The 20380-nt window shown below is 41.0% G+C and overlaps 1 protein-coding gene across 1 annotated transcript in view; it reads left to right on the top strand.

The window, feature by feature from the left end:
• Positions 1–19951, top strand: part of LOC123500529 (kinetochore protein NDC80 homolog) — a 39102-nt gene extending 19151 nt beyond the window's left edge. The window contains exons 4-11 of the mRNA XM_045249222.1: positions 988–1178; positions 1704–1853; positions 2126–2251; positions 2429–2575; positions 5781–6029; positions 6148–6255; positions 7117–7241; positions 19422–19951. Of these exons, the coding sequence (XP_045105157.1) occupies positions 988–1178; positions 1704–1853; positions 2126–2251; positions 2429–2575; positions 5781–6029; positions 6148–6255; positions 7117–7241; positions 19422–19608 (1283 nt within the window). The 3' untranslated portion in view covers positions 19609–19951. The remainder of the gene's footprint in view (positions 1–987; positions 1179–1703; positions 1854–2125; positions 2252–2428; positions 2576–5780; positions 6030–6147; positions 6256–7116; positions 7242–19421) is intronic.
• Positions 19952–20380: the final 429 nt, after the last annotated feature.

Here is a 20380-nt window from a genome sequence, read left to right as displayed (position 1 = left end):
TTTTACTTCTTGCATTAAAAAAAAAAAAAAAAGCTGTATTACTGCATTGTTTTCTCAAGTTCCCCCAAAGTGCATTTTACTTCTGCCAGTTGAGGGGACTTGAGGAGGTATTATGGTGATTTTTCTTGGAATGACTACTGCTTCCGTGTCAGGAACCCGTCTCGGTGTGCTGAATGCATAACAGGTGATAGTTTCTGGCACAGAGACATACATTCCTCACTTTTTCTTGACCTAAACCTTTCAAACCTTGGTAACACATCTGTTCTCATGTTGTGTACATGATAGAGAGGTGGCCTACAAAGAGTACTTGAGCCTTCCATCATCTGAATCTCATACACTTTCTATTTCTGCCCAGAATTGCGAAAGTCTGTCTTCCAACTTGCCAAAAACTCCTTTATTCATAGATAGTGTCAAAATCTTTTGATGTCCAACTCCCCTCATGACTTATGGTATCTGGCCAAAATACATGTATAACTTTACTTCTCCATGTTTCTCTACTTTATCTCATCCTGATGGTGGCACCACTGGTATCACATCTGTTTTTAACCTGAACTCTTCTCTCAAACCTTTGCTAGAAACTCTTGTCTTGGATGTTTCTAGGCTTGTTCCTCCCTCTCCTCCTTATTTTGTTAGTACAGGCCACATATAAGAATATCTTTTTGAGTGTATGTCATAGTAAGGCTCAGACCTCAGAAGTACTCAACATTCCTGAGAATTACTAGAGGTTATCCAAAGTGAGAAAATTTAGATGTCGAGTTGAAATCCTTCCCTTTTGTGAGAAATGTTCCTCGAAATGGGCATTATTATAGTTTTCTTTTCTGTCTGAAGGTATTGATGCCACTGATGATAAATCTTGATATAGCTAAAAGAAGAATTCTGTAGCTAATAGAAGTCTTTCATACCAATCATTCAAGACTTGCATTTCACCTCTTGTCATTGTTTCTTAAATCACAAGAGAAAATTGCAATGTACTCCTTCATATTTCAGTTGGATCTCCTCACACATGGCCTGTTGTCCTGGCTGCATTAGCATTCTTGGTGGATTTGGTCAATATTACCTTCATCATTGACTCCTCGTTGCCTGAAGATGATGATGACGATGAAATCGGCAGTCCGCTACATACCTGTATAGAGGCCTTCAACTGCAGTGATGAAGCTGAAGAGAATGCTTGCCTTGAGGTATAAGAAATTTCACACCCACTTTGTATAGGGTAGTACATGGAGCAAGGAAGCTAGAGAACCATTAAGATTGAATTTAAATTGGAGATAAATTATTTTGAGATATTTGTGGAGTAAGAAAGGAAGAAGTCCTAAAACAGAACCTGTTGGAAGAGAGCTGGATAATTAAGCAGACAAGGTGGTATCAAGATGGTGACAACATGTAAAGAGGATGGAAGAAGAAAATTATTTGATTTGATGTGTGAGGTGTAAGATTAGGGGATGATCTTGTATGGGAAGGATGGACAATGCATGGGAAGTTATTATTACAAGAGAGTAAACAGTGTTACAATTTGGCCATGAAAAAAGAATGTTATGTTAATATTTTCCATTGAAGTGTTAAGGGCATGTATGAGATAGCCAGAAAAGTTGTCCAAAAAGATTAATCTATCATTTCTCAGCTGTTAGTTCAGTTTCACTCCCTGCAAGTTACACATAGATCAAGAATAGTCATTGTTGAGGTTCTCTAGAGGTTCTTGATTGCAGGCATATGTAGAAACTTTAAAGGCCAATGAGAATGTAAGTGAAGAGGATATGGTGGATCTCAGTGAAGCTTTAGAAGCGGCAGAACACGAACTGGAGTCTCTGCCCAAGGTTAATGATGAACTGAAGGACCTCAAGCAATATAATGTAAAGGTATGTCCATTGTAATGATCTCTGTATTTTATATATTGATTTCGAACATTACTTGATTTATATCAACTAATGTGTTAATTTCCATATGTTTGCCAGTTTATTTGATAATTTTTCTCTTGATTCATTGGATGTGTATATCTTTACCAAAAGTTTCATGTCCATATACTTATTTCTTCAGTGCTAGTCTACTCACTTTTGATGTGTAGAAATTTGTATACTTGTTACTTTGTATCTGAATTGTGTGTTGATGTATTCCCATTTCCTTTTTTCAGGTTTCTGATGACTTGGCCAAACTGAATAATTACTTGAAAGATCTTAAAGTTGCTATAGAAAACAAAAGTGCAATGGAAAGGAGCATAAAACAGTCAATTATGAAACTGGATATTGAGGAGAGTAAGGTATGTATAAAGAAAACTTATCCATGTAATAATTGTATCGCCTATAAACCCACCAGACCTATAATTCCATCTCTCTTCTCTCTATAGACTATTACTGTCTTCTTGGCTGACTTTAGCTTTCCTGTCATCAAAGTAGCTTTCATGTTAATGTCATGACATGATCTTATTCTCCAACAGATATTGGAAGAGATTGAACGTTTGATGAACCTCAAAAACCAACAAGCATACAGTACCTCTGAGTTGATGCAATTGAAGAACCACAGTCAAGTAGCTAGCAAGGAAATTGAATACCAAGAACAATTATCAAAGGACTTGGGTAATCAGGTGAGCTTTTGTTTTACGTTGTTAAATCAGAGAATCGCCTTTTTCCTATCACAGTGAAGTTAGATGTGCTATGACCCCTCCACTCTTCTATCTTGTGCAAGCTCCTCATTCACTCCTAGCAGATCCCTGTTCTGAATGCACTTCCTCCATGTCTTAATTCATCCTGCTGGTATCCTTCCACCAATATCCCTCCATGTTTTCCATCATTCATATTTTAGTACTGTCTTCTGACCACCTTTCATGTCCAAACCAGGAAAGTCTTCCCTGTGCGCGTCTTCACTTCCAACTCCTTGACACCAAACTTCTCGGCCACCTCCTCACTTGTCACCCAATCTTGCCATCTTATGCCAGCCTTATGTCACAACATTCTATGATTGTATGGTCTGAGGATGCCCAACAGCCTTTCATTTAGGGGTCATGTTTCAGAACCATACAGCAAAACTGACCTTGTGCAGATTTCATGCACCACCTGCTCTTTGTTAGCAGACTTGCCGTTTCTATGTATTTTCCCCATGCTGCTGCTGACTGCTCTCTTCACTCGTGCCTCACAGTCGATCGCTTCTCCAAGATAGCAGATTTGTTCAGCTTTCTCCAGCACTCTCTTACAATCTTACAAAACCAGGTTTTTCTTTCTCACACGCATATACAGTCATGGCATAAAGTTTGGGCGCAAGACGTAAACAACTGTGACCTATTTGAAGGCATTTAACAGCACATGACATGCCAAGCGATTTTCCTTTAAGCTTGATGACTTTCTTCAAACATGCTGGGATGCTTCTTGCTAGGTTTTCTATGATTGGGAATAATAGCATCCTAAATATCCTGCATTTCTATTCCTAGCTCTGCTACAGTCAAAGCGTCATGATCCCGAAGCTGTTTTTTTTAATGATGGCCACACAGGCTGTATGGGATTCAGATCTGGTGATTTCCCAGGCCACTTTTTGAAGTAGTTTACACCACAGTTCGGTCAACACAGGGTAACAGATCAAGCTGTGTGAGCAGGAGCTCATCTTGCACAAACCAATTAGTTACTTTTCAAAACTTTCTGGCAGGTTATCACACAATAACTCAAAATACGGGTAACTGCTAATTTATACTCGATTTCCCCCCCCCCAAGAAATATGAAATAGCGAACTCCACCAAATGCAAAGCACCCCCACTCCATAACACTTTACCACTTCAGCTGTATAGCTTGTGTCATAAGGGTCAGACCCCCTGGGGCAGTCTTCTAGTGTTCAATCCTTATATTTGTTACAAAAAGCTATGCAAGCACGCATGTTTTTTGCACTTGGTAAGAGAAGAACTTTGGCACAACAACTACGATATTGTAAATCTTGAGTCAATGATCAGAGATACATCTTGCAGACCCATCCTGAAGCAGTGAATGGATATTTTCCTTCAATTTTCTAGCAGTTGAGTTTTGGATTTTTATCTAACTGCCTCCTAATGACTTTAGAAGTATGATTTGACATCTTCCTCGGCTGACCATACCAAGGAATGGCGTTAACTCCTTCATCACAAAATTCTTGGTTCATTGTTGAACTTGCCACACTCCTATTCCCACATGAGTGGCTATATCTTTAGACATGTAGCTCTCCTTACAGAGGGTTATAATAGCAACAATTGTCTTCCCTGCTCTTTACCTCTTTCTATTTCAAAGATATTGAGGCAAAAACACAAAAGACCACCGCAAAAAACGTGCTATCTGTATCGTATATGCTTGCACATTGACACCACGTGAGCCTGGGAGCATGTTATGGTCAATGTTATGTTTATAGATGAGCAGTCAGGAGGTTTAAATGTGATGCATTCAGGAACTCTCTCGCACAGTTTTCTCAAGGGTGTTAACATAAACAAAGCTTTGTTTTTCACTGTTAAGAGTACAATTATTTACACTACACTAAGATAGTCTGTACACACAAGTCCAGAGCTCTAGGAGAGTTGCGGCCAGCTCGTGTGATCATTAAACTCCAATTACCTGTTGCTTGTCAGTCCATTTTTGTCAGCAAAAACTCACTGACCTCGGTGACAGACTCGTACATTTAAGAACAATTACAAATGCATTGGTTGCAATAGTTAAAGTATTACTTAATTATAAATGAAAGAATTAAATATATGTTAGTACTAAATGTATGTCTATGCTATTATATTAGTTATAATTACATGTATGTAATCCAGCAACCAGAGATTCCCACACTGAACCTGTGGGAACGGACACTGACTTAGTATTAACTCTTTGGAAGTGCGCGCAAAGGAAACCAAAGTAATGTGCACTTGTAGGAACTTCTCTCGCCAGCATCAGCCCCGCTCCCATGGCTGTGTAGAAACCAAGGAAAAAATTATTGTATGCAATTCATACCCTAACAGTCAACTCAACCGAGTTGCCAAGTGGTGTGCATTATCTCGGCGGCTGAATAGTGGTACAAACCATACCATTGAAAAACAGCAAAAAGTTTCGTCTCAGATTAGGTATTTTTAGTAATTTGAGTTTAGTAAAGTAATATGGACGGCCTGTAATTTTACTCCCAAAATTTCCACTACAACTGTATACAGGTATTTTTTGTTTTGTGCATGTTCTTTATGTACAGATTTCCTAAGATGCAACATTATAAATATTATAATTAATTAAAATTGTCCGATCTGTTCTTCGCTAAGATGCAATTTGCCCTGACCGCATTTCAAATAGTGCGCCAAATGCGTAGTTCCGCTCCCAGTGCAATGTTTGCAGCCCTGTCGTGTGTTTACAGTCACAGCCAGCACAGACCAACGTGGCGAGTGACTGTGAGGGACCGTGAGAAGTGAGGGAACATTGTGTAAAGTGTTAATGGGGACTTTATTTGCATTTTATTTTTATCTTGGTGTTACATTAGGTTTAGAATGATAATTCTTGCAACATGTTCACTTTATTAGTGAAATGTGTTTTTCGTTAAAAAAATAGAAATCTTTTGAGCCAAAACCCCATAGCTCTTATTTTATTAGCTCTTAGTTTGTGCAATGCCTTAGGAACCCATTATTGCTTGTAATTTTTTTTGCTATATATTTCCCGCTCAACAATACTCCAGCATACCCTCTTATGATTGTGCATTGTAATGTATTTTTACTTTATTCCTTATAGGAACCCATATATTGCATATATATAATGTAATATAATATTATAATTGCATATTAATGTGATCTATTGTACGCATTTTTTTTCTCCTTTTAGGTGTGCAATCTGGAAATAGAGATATCAAAATTTGAAACCATCTTGAGAAACTCTACTGACCAGCTTAAGGAATTGGTGGAGAAACTAAGCTTGAATGAAGAATTCCCTGACATTGATGTGAAGAGTGAGGATGTAATCCACCACTTTGATGACATCATGTGTATCTTAACAACACTCAGAAAAGCAGCAAAGAAAGATGCATCTCAGACACAAGAAAAAATGTTACAATTAAGTCATGATGTTGAGAGGGTAAGAGATTTCACTTTTCTTTACATACAGGATATATTTAGTGTTATTTGTAGAAGAATATGTATATATATGCTGTGTGCTTTTAATCATGTTTTTGATGATGAAATTTTCTTTTAAGGCAAAAGGAACATTACAAGAAAAAGTGGCAGAAGGTAATAAGCTGAAAACAAAAACGCGTCATGTTAAAGAAGAAAACAAAATCACACAAGAAGAAATTAAAAGAGAGGTAAATATAAGTAATAAATCCTCTTTTGGTCTGTAATATTTTCATCTAATTCATAGAATCTTTCTTAGATACCAGTCATATTTGCTTGTAGTTCATTGGAATTTTATGTAAGGCAAAAGTCATTGCCATGTACACTTGTAGTACAATACAAGTATTGTGTGAATAACACCTTTCCTCTTGTGAGATGCATTTAGCTCCAGCAGCCCTCTTATACACATGTATATTATCCTTAGATTGTGAAAAAGTAAGATGAAGCATAAGAAGTATGAACTTGGGTAGGCCTTATACATACTGTGAAGGATGGTAAGAGGACTGGCATTGGAACACAATAGAATGATTGTATGACAAGTGAATGAAGAATTTGTGAGAGTGAGGAATGACATGGCTCTATGAACTCAAAGAGAGGTGCTACACAAATAATCTTGCACAGGTGTGGAGCAATCTTAAGCAGTAGGAAGGGTATTTCATTGCTATGGAGGAACCTTGTTCTAGACCTAACAGTCAAAAACGTTGTAGTCAATTCCCATCAAGTGAGGGAAGAAGTAATTTGCAGGGGGTAAGGGGTTAGGAGAGTGGTGGGAATGTAGGACTAAGTTCTGTATCTTGTCTTTAATGCCCCTCTTCTTTAGAAAGATACCCATGGTGTCTTCTTATATGTATGCAAGTTGCTGAGAAAGGGTTCCCTCCTTTTACAGGCCTGCAAGTTATGAATTTTTACAGAATAACTGTGTATGTCTTGAGTGGGTTTTGTAATCTTGACAGGACATCTTACCTAGTGCATATATAGATAACTTTTAATTCATTCACATTTACAGTTGCACATTTGTTATTTTGTTAATATAGTCTTTTATAACCCTGTAGATTCAGCTGAAAGATGAAGAACTTGAGGAATTGCATCAAAAGATTATGGAAGCCCGCAAGCCACAAAATAAACCTGCTTATCACCTTCACCAGGTGGATGACATGATCACTGTTAAAAAGCAAGAGTAAGTTTTAGATAATTGTATATTTAACCCCTTCAATACGGTGACGCCTATGTAGGCGTCATGAAGCCCCAGTAGCAAATACGGTGACGCCTACGTAGGCGTCATATTTCTTTTCTGAGCTTTCTTCAGTTCAGTTGTCCCGTATAGTGTATTGGATACCAACTACACACGCCGTATGCTGTCTTTGAAATCTTAGTGCTCCTCCCACCATCTTTGTCTCCACCAATCACTAAAGATAAGCTACATGCCTTGTGTCTAAAATTACCCAATGGCATAGACTGTTCCCTCTCTCTCTCTCTCTCTCTCTCTCTCTCTCTCTCTCTCTCTCTCTCTCTCTCTCTCTCTCTCTCTCTCTCTCTCTCTCTCTCTCTCTCTCTCTCTCTCTCTCTCTCTCTCTCTCTCTCTCTCTCTCTCTCTTTTTTTATTTACACAAATCAATACATAGTTGAAGAGTATGTTACAAAATATTTTTACATATGATGTAGCACTTTACAGGCTAAAGGGAACATTTTTAGTGTTCCCTATCTAAAAGCCTAACTCTAAATGTTTTTAACAATTGTTACTATGGTGCTTATGGCAACCAGATGTTGACACACTTCTTGAATTGCTGCAGATTCATTTCACTGAAGTCTATCTGTGCAGCAATTAAAGTGTTCCACAGTTTACCATAATGGTGAACGTACTGACGTTGATGGTGCCAAGTACGGCATCGGCACTGAAATAATTCACCAGGCATTAAAGTGACAGCCCGGGTGGTCACTTGTGCCCGCCGCAGGGGCTGGCGGAGAGCTTGGAGATGCGGGATTCGCTGTTGCTGTATTTTGTACATCACAGCTAGGCCCGCTACGTCCCTGCGATGCTGAAGGGAGTGGAGCTTTGGCTCATTTCTGGCCCCACTGTCCTTTATGAGCCTCACTGCCCGAGCCTGTACCCTGTCCAACAGGGAAAGATGCCTGCTCGCCGCTCCTCCCCACGCAAGACACGAGTACTCCAGGGAGGAACGAACTTGAGCCTTGTACAATATCTCCAGGCCTTTGTCGTCAAGGAGCCACGACATCCTCCTGAGTGACGCCAGCTTACCCGAGGCCTCCCTGGCTAGACGCTCTATGTGGTGCCTGAAGGTCAGCGCAAAGTCATATGTGACCCCCAGTACATCCATCTCGTCTTGCCGCCGTATAGTTTTCCCCTCAAGGCTGAGCTGAAGGGGCGTCCTCGACCTTGAGATGATTGTCATTTGTGTTTTGTTTGGGGCAAATTTACTTGCCACTTGCTGCCCACGACACAATGCGGTTCAGGGTAACGTTCATGTGGTCGGCCGTGGCAGTCTCCTCCCCTGAGCTGAAGCTCTGAGCCAGCGTGAGGTCATCAGCATAAGCTCTTACACTGGGGATTAAGTGCAGGAGGTCGTTTATGTAGATGTTCCAGAGCAGGGGCCGAGACAGCTTCCTGAGGAACACCTGCTTTTACTGCATGCTGTTCAGACTCTTGGCCATCAATGACTACTTTGAGATTCCCTCTCTCAAGTAATCTCCAAACAGCAACAAGAGGGCCCATCCACACCTGCAGCACGGAGCTTTGCAAGGAGGCCTGCAGGCCACACCTTGTCAAAAGCCCCTTCGATGTCAAGGGCAACAACTGCAGTGGCCTTGCCTGCGTCCAGAGCAGCACTCCATTCCGAGGTGAGCAGCAGGTGAAGGTCAGCGGCCGATCTGCCCGGCCTGAACCCAAACTGCCGACTACACAGTAGGTGGTGCTTCTCAAGGTGCTCTGTGACTCTTGAGGCCACTATGGACTCGAGCACCTTGCTGAGCACAGGCAGCAGGGACACCGGACGATAGTTTTTGCCACTGTTCTTTCGTTTTTCTTGTGTACTGGCACAACACTAGCCACTTTCCAGATACTTGGCCACCTGCTGGTCCGTAAGCACTGATTGAATATCGTAGAGAGTGGGTGAGCCAGCTCATCAGCACACTGGCGAAGAAGGCGTGGGCTAATGTTATCAGGGCCCACTGCTTTTGTCACATCAAGGTTTGAGAGCACTGCCTTCACTTCCACTTCACTCGTTGTGGCACATGATAATTTTTCTTTCACTAGTGGGGGTGGAGATCTTTTAGGGTCGGAGATGCACATCTTATCAGTAAAGTGCTTGGCCAGGAGGTTAGCTTTATCTCGGGCAGACTGCGCTATTGTGCCGTCATCCTGGTGGAGGGGAGGAATGGTGTTCCTGCTAGACACACCTTGTTGCTCCTTAACAAGACTCCACCAGCGTTTTGACCCCACCTGGCCGCCCCGCAGCTTCCTCTTGAGATCAGTCACTCATTGGTCAGAGGCCCACTCTTGAGTAGCCCTCATGTGGTCGGTTGCCTCCCTGTGTCGCTGCCTGTTCCATGCTGTGGGATGCCTCTTAAAGGTGAGCCAGGCACGGTACTTTGCGTCAGAGGCAGCTCGACATTCTGGTCCAAACCAGGGTTGGTCTGATGCCTTGGTTTGGTGTGTGGAGTGGGGCACCCAGCGGTCCTGCAGGGTGTGAAGCAGCTCTGTGAACTGCCCCACCTGCTGGTCAGTGTCTCCACATAACACTTCATCCCAGTCAGTAGTTTTGAGGGAGGCTCGCATAGCCTGCCAGTTTGCCTTCTCCCACCTCCACAGTGTTCGAGTGTAGCACTCCTCACGCGGCCTCTTGAAACTAATCCTTGTGAGGACTGCCACATGGTCCGAAGTGCCCACAAAGTCTAGGGAAGAACACTGTATGGTATCGGAGGAAGGTCGGTCACGACTGGATCGAGGATGATCCAGAGCGGTGAGTGGGAAAGGTGACATAGTTGTGCAAGTCGTGCACAACCATGAGTGTGTTAAATGCCTCACTCACTGTGTTTTGGTTTAAGTCACCAATTATTATCACATTTTCACACTTATTTGCTACCATCATTGCGTCTATATTCACTGTCAGGTAGTCAATGAGTAAAGTGCCTTGTGACGGGGGGCGATAACACCCAACACACAATAAACCTTTCCCGTTTCTGTCAGTGACTTTTAACACTAATAATTCAAGCTCCTCGGGCACAGGCTTGGCTGGTTCAATGACCTTAACATTGAGCGTTTCTTTGTAACAAAAGGCCACACCTCCACCTTGGGTAGATCGGTCCTTTCTTTGCCAAGCCGAATATCCGCGCACACGAGCATAATTCACTGGCACACTAACATCTAAGAAAGTTTCACACACAAAAGCAATGTCAGCACGGTGTTTAATAATCACATTATGCGTGAGTTCACCGACGTTGGTGTGAAAACCTCTTAAGTTTGCCGACACTATTTTCACTTCACTAGCGGCCACCTTGGTGTAGTTGTGTGAGGTGTTGCGGGCGGCTCCATAATGGAAAGCGTGGGGTGGAGGGAGAAGGACCAGGGTGCTGAGGAATGGGAGTCCCTTGGGCCAGTGCTGGTCCAGCTGTCCTCGCTGTGTGTGAGTGCGGTTGTTGTAGTTGCCAGGCGACAGTTTTCAGTGCATTCAGTGTCTCCTGGTTACTTTCCCTCACTGCCAACACTAGTTCTTGTTGTCTTTGGTCAGCTAATCTTGTTTTGCAGTTTTGAGAGGAGTGAAAGCGGCCGTGACAGTAATCACACCCTTTTCTCGGGCACTGATCTCGGGTATGGCCCCAGCGCTTGCACTGCGGACACTTCCGTGCCTGCTGCTGCTGCCTAGAATGTAGTTGTTGCCTCGGCTCAGCTGCCACTTCTCCAGAGACGGTGTTACTTCTAACTGCTGGTTTTCTCCTCTGTAGGTGTCGAGGGTGAGGACGAGAGTTCTGAGCTGCTTGTTGAGGATGACTTTCCCTTCCTTCCACACTCTCACTCTCACCACCATGAGCAGGTGCTGGTTGCTGCTCCTCAGCTGATTCAGGAGCAGGTTGGGGTGGGTGTGGGGTGAGGTAGTGGTACTGGATATTTGAGGAGGGAAAGAGATGTCGGTATCCACGCCAGGTGTGTGTTCTCTGCCTTCCCTGGGGAAGATAAGTCCAGCCTCACGGTCAATGTTGTCAGGTCTCGCTGTACATGCTACAGACCTCTGTTCAAGTCCTCGCTAGCTCGTGTGGCCAGTAATGTGTTCACTACTGACAAAGCCTCCACTAACACACTCCTTTTATCCTCCAGGTCAGCAGTTACTTGTCTGTAGTGTGTCAATTGTGCATTACTAGAGGCTAGTTCCTTCCGAGCTGTTCTTAACAAGGTCACTAGTTCCTCCTTCTGTAGGTCGTCCAAACCGTCCTCGTTGGCCTCTTCAGTCTGGGGACTCTGGGCTGTTGTATTGGTTTGGTGTATGTCTGCCTCAGTGATGCGGCTGGTGAACGTCACTGAGTCACTGCCAATCCATGAAGATGTTCTGTGTTGCCACATTTAAACTCTGCCTCGCCACCCAAACAGCGTGCATGACATAAGTTAGGACAACTTTCTGTGACGCACTGCTTGTCTGATTGTAGATTTACCTTCTGACCACACACTGCACACCAGAAAGCAGGCCTGTACCCACAAAGGCCTGTGGGTCTTTCAATAAGACGTGACAGACACTCCGTAACCATGCTTGTAGGGTGTTGGTGGAGTTAGGTGCAGTCAGCAGGTGATGGTGGTGGTGACAGCTGTGGCAAATCGCGGTGGACGTAGGGTTGGGTAGGGTGCGGTCAGGTCAGGTCAGGGTCTCGGTACTGGAGTTAATTAGCTCTGGTTAAGGGGATGTGTGGGTGCTTGGGGTAGATTCCCAGGGGATTTATATCCTCCGTGTAGAGTGCAGTATCAGGACGTGTAGGGGGTGGAACTGTACATTGTACACTGACACAACACTGAATCTCCGCCGTTGCACTTTATTGTCACAACACTGAAAGAATCCCCGGCACTGTTACTGGAGGGCACCGGAGAACACCGAGTACGGATAAGAGGATACCACAAGGGGTGAGCGGAACAAAGACTGAACTCGTCACTGTAGCCCCTATGGCCTTGCGACACTTCACTGTCATAACGCTGTTCACTATCACAACACTGTTCACTATCACAGCACTGTCTGCAGATGACACGAAACCACGTGCAAATTCTATCCCCAGCTACGGAGCGACCTGTGAACACTCTCTCTCTCTCTCTCTCTGACCTCTCTCTCTCTCTCTCTCTCTCTCTCTCTCTCTCTCTCTCTCTCTCTCTCTCTCTCTCTCTCTCTCTCTCTCTCTCTCTCTCTCTCTCTCTCTCTCTCTCTCTCTCTCTCTCTCTCTCTCTCTCTCTCTCTCTCTCTCTCTCTCTCTCTCTCTCTCTCTCGAAGATAAGTTACATGCGTCCCGCCTTGTAACATTCGTGAAAACACACACACACACACACACTCCGCGCTCCATGGAGAGCGGACGTGCCTCCTGCTCAGAGTGGCATCTAACTAACACTCCACACGCTAAGCAATGTGCTTGAGTGAGAATCGTTATTGGTATTGAGGGGCAACCAGAGCGAGTGAACGTAGCCTGGTGGCATGTACATAAGAGTGATCGGAGGTGTGAGAACCTCCACACTCCAAACGACAGAGCGGGAACCACACAAAGGCCAGCCATAGCAGCCGCCAACGCATCCCACCACACACACGTAGCTACCAGGCCTGGCCCCCAGTGACCACACACCCACATGCTCCCAGGAAGAGTAAAAAAATGAATAAACCGGTAAGAAATAAATTACCAAATTCAAAATATGTCGATGAGGCCCAGGGAGCAAAGCCGAAAGTGGCCAGTCAAAGCATGAGTCCATCTTCAACAGGGGCAACAATGCAAGGTAGATTGGTAATGTTGGAGAAGAGATTTGAGGAGTTGGTGAAGGAATTAAAAGTTCAGAGGAGTGAGGAGGAGCAGGATAGAGAATTCGCAAGGCTTTGAAGGAAAGAGTGGATGAGAATGCACACTTGAGAGTGGAGGTTGAAAAATACAAGAGACGGTTGGAGGAGAAAATGGAGAGATTAGTAAAGGAGAAAGATGACTTTAAGGAAATGATTAGTGAGCTGAATGAAAGGTTTGAAAGGGAATGGGAACTGAAGAAAACACAATGGACTGAGTCGAGGGAAGCAGAGATGGTTGGATTACAAGAAATAATTAAAGATCAGTTGAAGGAAGACAAAAAAGAAAGGTCCAAGGAACTGGTTAATATTATGAAGAATAAGGAAACATTGATAAGAGAAATAGCAGAAAAGAAGAAGAGTGTGTTAATATTTGGGATGAAAGAACAAAATATAACATATAAGCCTAAGAGAATTAAGGAAGAATTAAAACGGTAAGAGATCTGTTAAAAATCTAAATGATGATGAAAAAAAAACCTACAAGAAGAAGTGGAAGAGATCCATAGACTGGGTCCGTATAAGGAGGGAGTGAGCAGACCGATTAAAGTAGTACTGAAGTCACAACAATCTGCGGAGGATATCCTGTATAGAACATCAAAGTTAAGAGAGATAGAAGGTTGTAAAGAGGTGTTTGTGAGAAAGAATAGAAATGAAGAAGAGAGAAGATATAAGGAATTGTTGGAAGAGGCGAGAAGGAAAAATGATGAGCGGTCTGAGGAGGAAAGAGAAAAGTTTTTTTGGAGAGTTATAGGAGAGAGAGTCAGAAAGTGGTATGTGGAAAGAAGGAATGCGGAGAAACCCCTAGAGGGAGCAGTGGGTGGACCATAATGTATACTAATATAGATGGGATACTGTCAAGTAGATTGGAATTGCAAGACTATATGATGGTGGAGAAGCCTGATATCGTGTGTTTGACTGAGACAAAATTGCATGAAAAACAAAGATAAATTTGGATAATAAATATAATATATGGAGAAAGGATAGAGAGTAAAGGTGGAGGAGGAGTTATGATTATGACGAAGAAATAAATAAATGTGGATAAGGTTTGGTATGGGAAGAACAACGCAGAAGTGATAAGCATAAGGATAAAAGTGATGGAAAAGAATTAATAATCATGGTGACCTATGTACCTCCTAAAACAAATTCTTGGACATTAAGGGAATACGACAATATGATCAAAGATACTTTACAGAGTTTGGAAAGTGTATTATCTGGAAAAAAAAGGTGATACTAGTAGATTTTAATTGTAAAGAGGTGGATTGGGAAAATCTAGTAAGTGGTGTTGGAGAGGAAGCATGGGGAGAGAGATTTCTTAATCTAATGATGGAAAATATGATGGAACAGAGGGTGAAGGAAAATACAGGCAACCCCCGTTTAACAGGTTCACACAACGAAATTTCGCTACAACGAAGGTTTCATTTTACTACCATCTGTTCGTTTAACGAACACCAAACTCGCTTTAACAAAATTTTATCCAGGTAATTTTTTTCCAAATTTGAAAGCCCCACCATATCATGCAAGCTGACAGGCTTTTGAATACACCAGGAGCTGCTGGTACTAAGGCCTGCCTCAGGAAAAATCCTGGGACACCTATAGAATAAAGATCAAGATCAAGATCAAGCCTCACGTGGACAACACGCTCAACACACTCCTCAGTCAAAACATAACAGCCTCAGCAGCAGCTTGTCTTCCCTAGCTCAACTTACCACCAAAACGTGCAATTGGCCTAGTGTTGTAAGAAGACCAGGAAGTCTCTTACTCTCCAAATGAAGCTAGATATTATTCACAGACATGAGAGAGGCCAGAAAACTATAGCAGTGCTGGCCACTATCTTGACTCCATATTATAATGTCTCTATTTTCAAGTCAGCAGACTCTATTAAGGAGGCTGGTGAGACCGTATCTTCCTTGCAAGCTAAAAGAACCACCTGAACTCTTGACTCTACAATGGATAAAATGGAAAGCCTTGTGGAAATGTGGTACATAAGTTTTGTATGCAGTACAATGATGCGCACTTTGTTTACATTCCACAGGTTGCGGTTAGTGTTTTTCCGTTTCACTCTTCCTCCCTTCATAAAGTTAAGATCATCAACATTATAAAGTTACATACATACATACATTAGTGTACATTATAATGACTTAAATTAAACTACCTAAATGTTTAACTTCATAATTTTACTTTCACTGTTTGCTTACTTTCAGTGGAAGTTCAAATCAGGGTTAAACTTGTTATAATCGGTTCTTAATCTAAGTGTTTTAGGAAAAATGTTAAATGGGGTTGCCTGTACTAGATATAGAGGAGATGATGAACCGGCTAGACTGGATTTGGTGTTAACAAGAGAAGTGTACCTATGTGGAGATATACAATACAAATGTCCTTTGGGAAAGAGTGATCATGTGGTTATGGAAATGCAGATAGCAACAACACAGCGAAGGAAAGACGAGACATACAGGAGTGGTAGATTGAATTATAGAAAGATGGACACAGAAAGTTTGAAAAATTATTTCAGAAAATTAGATTGGAAGGAGATGTTACAAATCAGAGAAGTGCAAAAAAATATGAGTTTTTATGAAATATTATAAAGAAGGAGTTATGAAATTTGTACCAAAGTATAAACCGAGAGAGGAAGGAAGAAAGGATTGGTTTAATGCAACTTGTGTTAAGGCTAAGGAAAAGAGAGATGTGGCTTGGAAAAGATGGAAAAGAGCAGGAATATACTAAATAAGGAGAATTATAGAGTGGCGAGAAATGAGTATGTGAGGGTAAGGAGGAGGAAGAAAGAAAATTTGAAAAGATATTGTAGACAAGAGTAAGGAACATCCAAAATTGTTTTACAGGTTCATAAATGGTAAACTTAAAAGAGAGAGTCCATTGAAAGATTAAAAGGAGAGCAAGGGATAGTAGATGACCCTAAGAATATAGCGGAATTGCTAAATAATAGGTTTCAGCAAGTATTTACTAAAGAAACAATGTTTGTAAAGCCTCAGAATGTACAAGGAAATGTGCACATGGATGACATTAAGATACCTAAAAGGAGTTATATAAAATGTTGGAGGAACTTAAAGATGATAAAGCGATGGGACCAGATGAAGTTTCAGGAAAATTATTGAAGGAGTGTAGAGAAGAATTGATTGATCCATTATATGATATTATAAGGTGTTCATTAGAAACAGGGAAGTACCAGTAGAGTGGAAAAGAGCTGAAGTGGTGCCCATTTATAAGGGAGGCAGTAAGGAAGAGCCTCTTAACTATAGACCTGTGTCTCTAACAAGTGTGGTCGGTAAGATTTGTGAGAGGGTGATAAAGAAATATTGGATACGGTTCCTGGAGGATCATAAGTTATTATCGGATCATCAATTTGGCTTTAGGAAAGGGAGGTCATGTGTAACAAATCTACTGAGCTTTTATTCAAGAGTGGTTGACAAAATACAAGAGAGAGAGGGATGGATGGACTGTGTATATTTGGATTTAAAGAAAGCTTTTGACAAGGTACCTCACATGAGACTGCTATGGAAATTAGAGATTTATGGAGGACTGAAAGGAAAAGTGTTAAAGTGGATGGAAAACTACTTGAGATGGAGGGAGATGAGAACGGTAATAAGGGATGCAAAGTCGGACTGGTTGGTGGTGGAGAGTGGAGTCCCACAAGGCTCAGTGCTGGCACCAATACTTTTCCTTGTATATATTAATGACATGCCAGAGGGAGTAAACAGTTATATTAATTTGTTTGCGGATGATGCGAAGTTGTGTAGGTGTGTGAAGAGTGAAGAAGATTGTGAAATTTTACAGGCAGATCTGGATAAGATTTGGGAGTGGAGCAAGAGGTGGCAAATGGAATTTAATCTGAGCAAAAGTCATGTGATGGAGATGGGAAGAGTGGAAGACGGCCAAGAGGGTCATATAAGATGGGTGAAGAAGTAGTGTTGAAAAAGGTGGAAAAGGAAAAGGATTTGGGAGTGATAATACAAGACCATGGGCAGTTTGAGGCTCATATTGATAAGATGTTTGGAGAAACGTATAATTTGATAAAAATATTGGATTAGCCTTCCATTATATGGATAAAGATATGATGAAGAAATTAATTAGTACGGTAATTAGACCAAGATTGGAATATGCTGGAGTGGTTTGGTCCCCTTATAAAAAGAAGCATATAAGGAAGTTGGAGAGATTGCAGAGAATGGCAACAAAATGGTTCCGGAATTGGCAGAAATGACCTATGAGGAGAGATTAAAAGAAATGAATTTGCTTACCTTGGAACAAAGAAGAGAAAGAGGAGATTTAATACAGGTTTATAAACTGTTGAACGGACTGGATGAAGTGGATAATGAGCAAATGATGTTGAGAGAGGAAAACTTAAATAGAACTACGAGATCGCATAGTAAAAAGATAGCCAAGGGAATATGCTTGAAGGATGTGAAGAAATATAGTTTCCCACAAAGATGTGTGGAGGTGTGGAATGGTTTGAGTGAGGAGGTGGTGTCAGCGAGGAGTGTGCATAGTTTTAAAGGAAAGTTGGATGTGTGTAGATATGGAGACGGGGCCTCAAGAGTATGATACCGTGCCTGTAAAATTACAACTAGGTGAATACAAATACAAAAACAACAAATTTTCTAATCTCTCTCTCTCTCTCTCTCTCTCTCTCTCTCTCTCTCTCTCTCTCTCTCTCTCTCTCTCTCTCTCTCTCTCTCTCTCTCTCTCTCTCTCTCTCTCTTTCTCCCGTTTCCCTCTCCTTCCCTCCCTCCCCTATTCCTCTCGAAGATAAGCTACATGCGTCCCGCTTGTGTCTAAAATATTAGCAAATGTCACACTCTCTCTCTCTCTCTCTCTCTCTCTCTCTCTCTCTCTCTCTCTCTCTCTCTCTCTCTCTCTCTCTCTCTCTCTCTCTCTCTCTCTCTCTCTCTCTCTCTCGAAGAGAGAAGCGTCCACTTTCCTCTTCGAAGGCGATATAGTGACTAAAAAATAGCAGCATAATACACAAAGACGACAAGTATGACAAGCTTGCATGAGTTTCCCGCGCTCGGGCGTGTGGCACTACCACCTGTATATCATACAGGCGGGCTTTTTTAACATCCGGCGCGAAGGGGTTAAAGTAATGAGTTACTGAACTTATCTTATCCATCAATTTACAATTCTCTATTACAACTGAGAAGAAAAACTACAAAGAAAGGTGTGAAAAGGCATTGTGCTCTCATCTTAACCATTGTCCAATTTGCCTCTTATCTACCTTTCTTATTCTGATTCATTGCTCTCATAATTTCATCTTGATTATGCATGTGTAGTACATAAACTAACCACAATATGTTTTGCTGTGTGAGAGGTCATGTAATCTCTTGGTCATGAATATAGGAATTAAGGTCATGCAAGCTGTTGGTCATGAATACAGCATTCATTATGGCAATTGTGTATTATGGTGACTGCAAAACATAGAGAAAAGATAATTGCTGCAAGAGAATCAAATTACTACAAAATTCCACATTTTATAAAGAATCAAAGATACATATAAATGAGCACATTGGCATTATCAAAGATACATATAAATGAGCACATTGGCATTATCAAAGATACATATAAATGAGCACATTGGCATTATCAAAGATACATATAAATGAGCACATTGGCATTATCAAAGATACATATAAATGAGCACATTGGCATTATCAAAGATACATATAAATGAGCACATTGGCATTATCAAAGATACATATAAATGAGCACATTGGCATTATCAAAGATACATATAAATGAGCACATTGGCATTATCAAAGATACATATAAATGAGCACATTGGCATTATCAAAGATGCATATAAATGAGCACATTGGCATTATCAAAGATGCATATAAATGAGCACATTGGCATTATCACATGGAAGACACATCAAATATAAAATGTTCTATATTAAACTAAACTTCTCGGTCTTCATAGCCTTCTGATGATCCATGGTTAGTAGAGCTTGGATAAGACAAGAAAATGTGTAATTCTAGACTGCCAGTTGTGCTGCTGCATGCTAAACTGAATATTTAGGCCATTAGTTCATGTTGAGTGGTGCTGGTGGTGGACAGGTAAGCGACCGTTTCTGGTCCTGCAATATACCAGTTTTGCTAATTTATTTTGATTAGATTTTTGTTAAAGTTTCAGTGCATTTTGGTATTTGTTATAATAACTTGTGACATTACAGGATTCACTATACATATTAACAACTAAATAGTAGATCACTTGCTTCAGAAATTGCAACAAAAGACACAATAGATTGTCTTGTATAACTCTCAAGGTGATGAAATTCATTTAGGAAATTTAATCCAAGATATTTTTATAGAGTATCTTTCCAGATTAGAGAAGTGCAAGAAGAAAGAAGAGAAGTGTTTGCATGATGGACTTCAGTTCCAGAAGAATTTCTTTGAACGGGGAATGTGTAATGCTGAAGTTCAAAGGAAACTTATTGTGGAACACACCACACGCATTAAGGCTGAATTCACAAAACTTTTGGAATGGTGTGATTCACTAGATAGTGACTGAATAAAAAAGGAAGAAAAAAAAAAAACTTGCTGAACATATACATACTGTGGGTCTTCAGTGTTAAATTTTTTAATTCTTCCACACCTATATTTTTTTATTAAACTGATTTTACTTTTTTAAGTTTACTACTGTGTCTTCCACATCTATATATTTTTTAAACTTTTTGCTGTTTTATTATTATTCTTCCACTTCTGTCTTTTACTTTGTTACAGATTATTATTTTTTTATTTATTTTTTTCTTCCTCATTCCTCTACTCTATACATTCATCACTAAACCATATTTTAGAACTTTTATATGTATTTACATGTATAGATTGGAAAGGAAATAAACTTATGAAAATAATGGATTTTTTTGGTACAGTTGTCATTATCATTATTATAATTATTGTTGTGATTTCCAAGGATGTGTGTGCATGTATGACTTTCTCACATAGGGTTTGTTTACTGCAGTGTTATCACTGAGTGACTGGTAACAATCCATGGAGAAGGATTCACTAGGCAGAACTTGTGAAATTTAATTCCTTTTCCAAATTAACTGGATACAACAGCAGTGATTGTAACACAGTCTCTGCTCTTACCGCTCTTCTGACACTTATTCCTGATTCGCTGTTCTATTTACTGGCTTTTAAGACTTCTACTCAATACTGACTCATGTTGGCTCAAAAACTCCTCTTATACTGTATCTGTTACATCTAGGTATTTCTACTACATTACAAAATCTCGATCATCTTAGTCACATTACAGAAGAGTCACAGTTCTAAAATACACAAAT

Source organism: Portunus trituberculatus, unplaced genomic scaffold (assembly GCF_017591435.1).
Source record: "Portunus trituberculatus isolate SZX2019 unplaced genomic scaffold, ASM1759143v1 PGA_scaffold_394__5_contigs__length_241797, whole genome shotgun sequence".
Taxonomy (NCBI): domain Eukaryota; kingdom Metazoa; phylum Arthropoda; class Malacostraca; order Decapoda; family Portunidae; genus Portunus; species Portunus trituberculatus.
The sequence above is the reverse complement of the archived record's forward strand: the minus strand, read 5'-3'. Positions and strand labels throughout refer to the sequence as shown.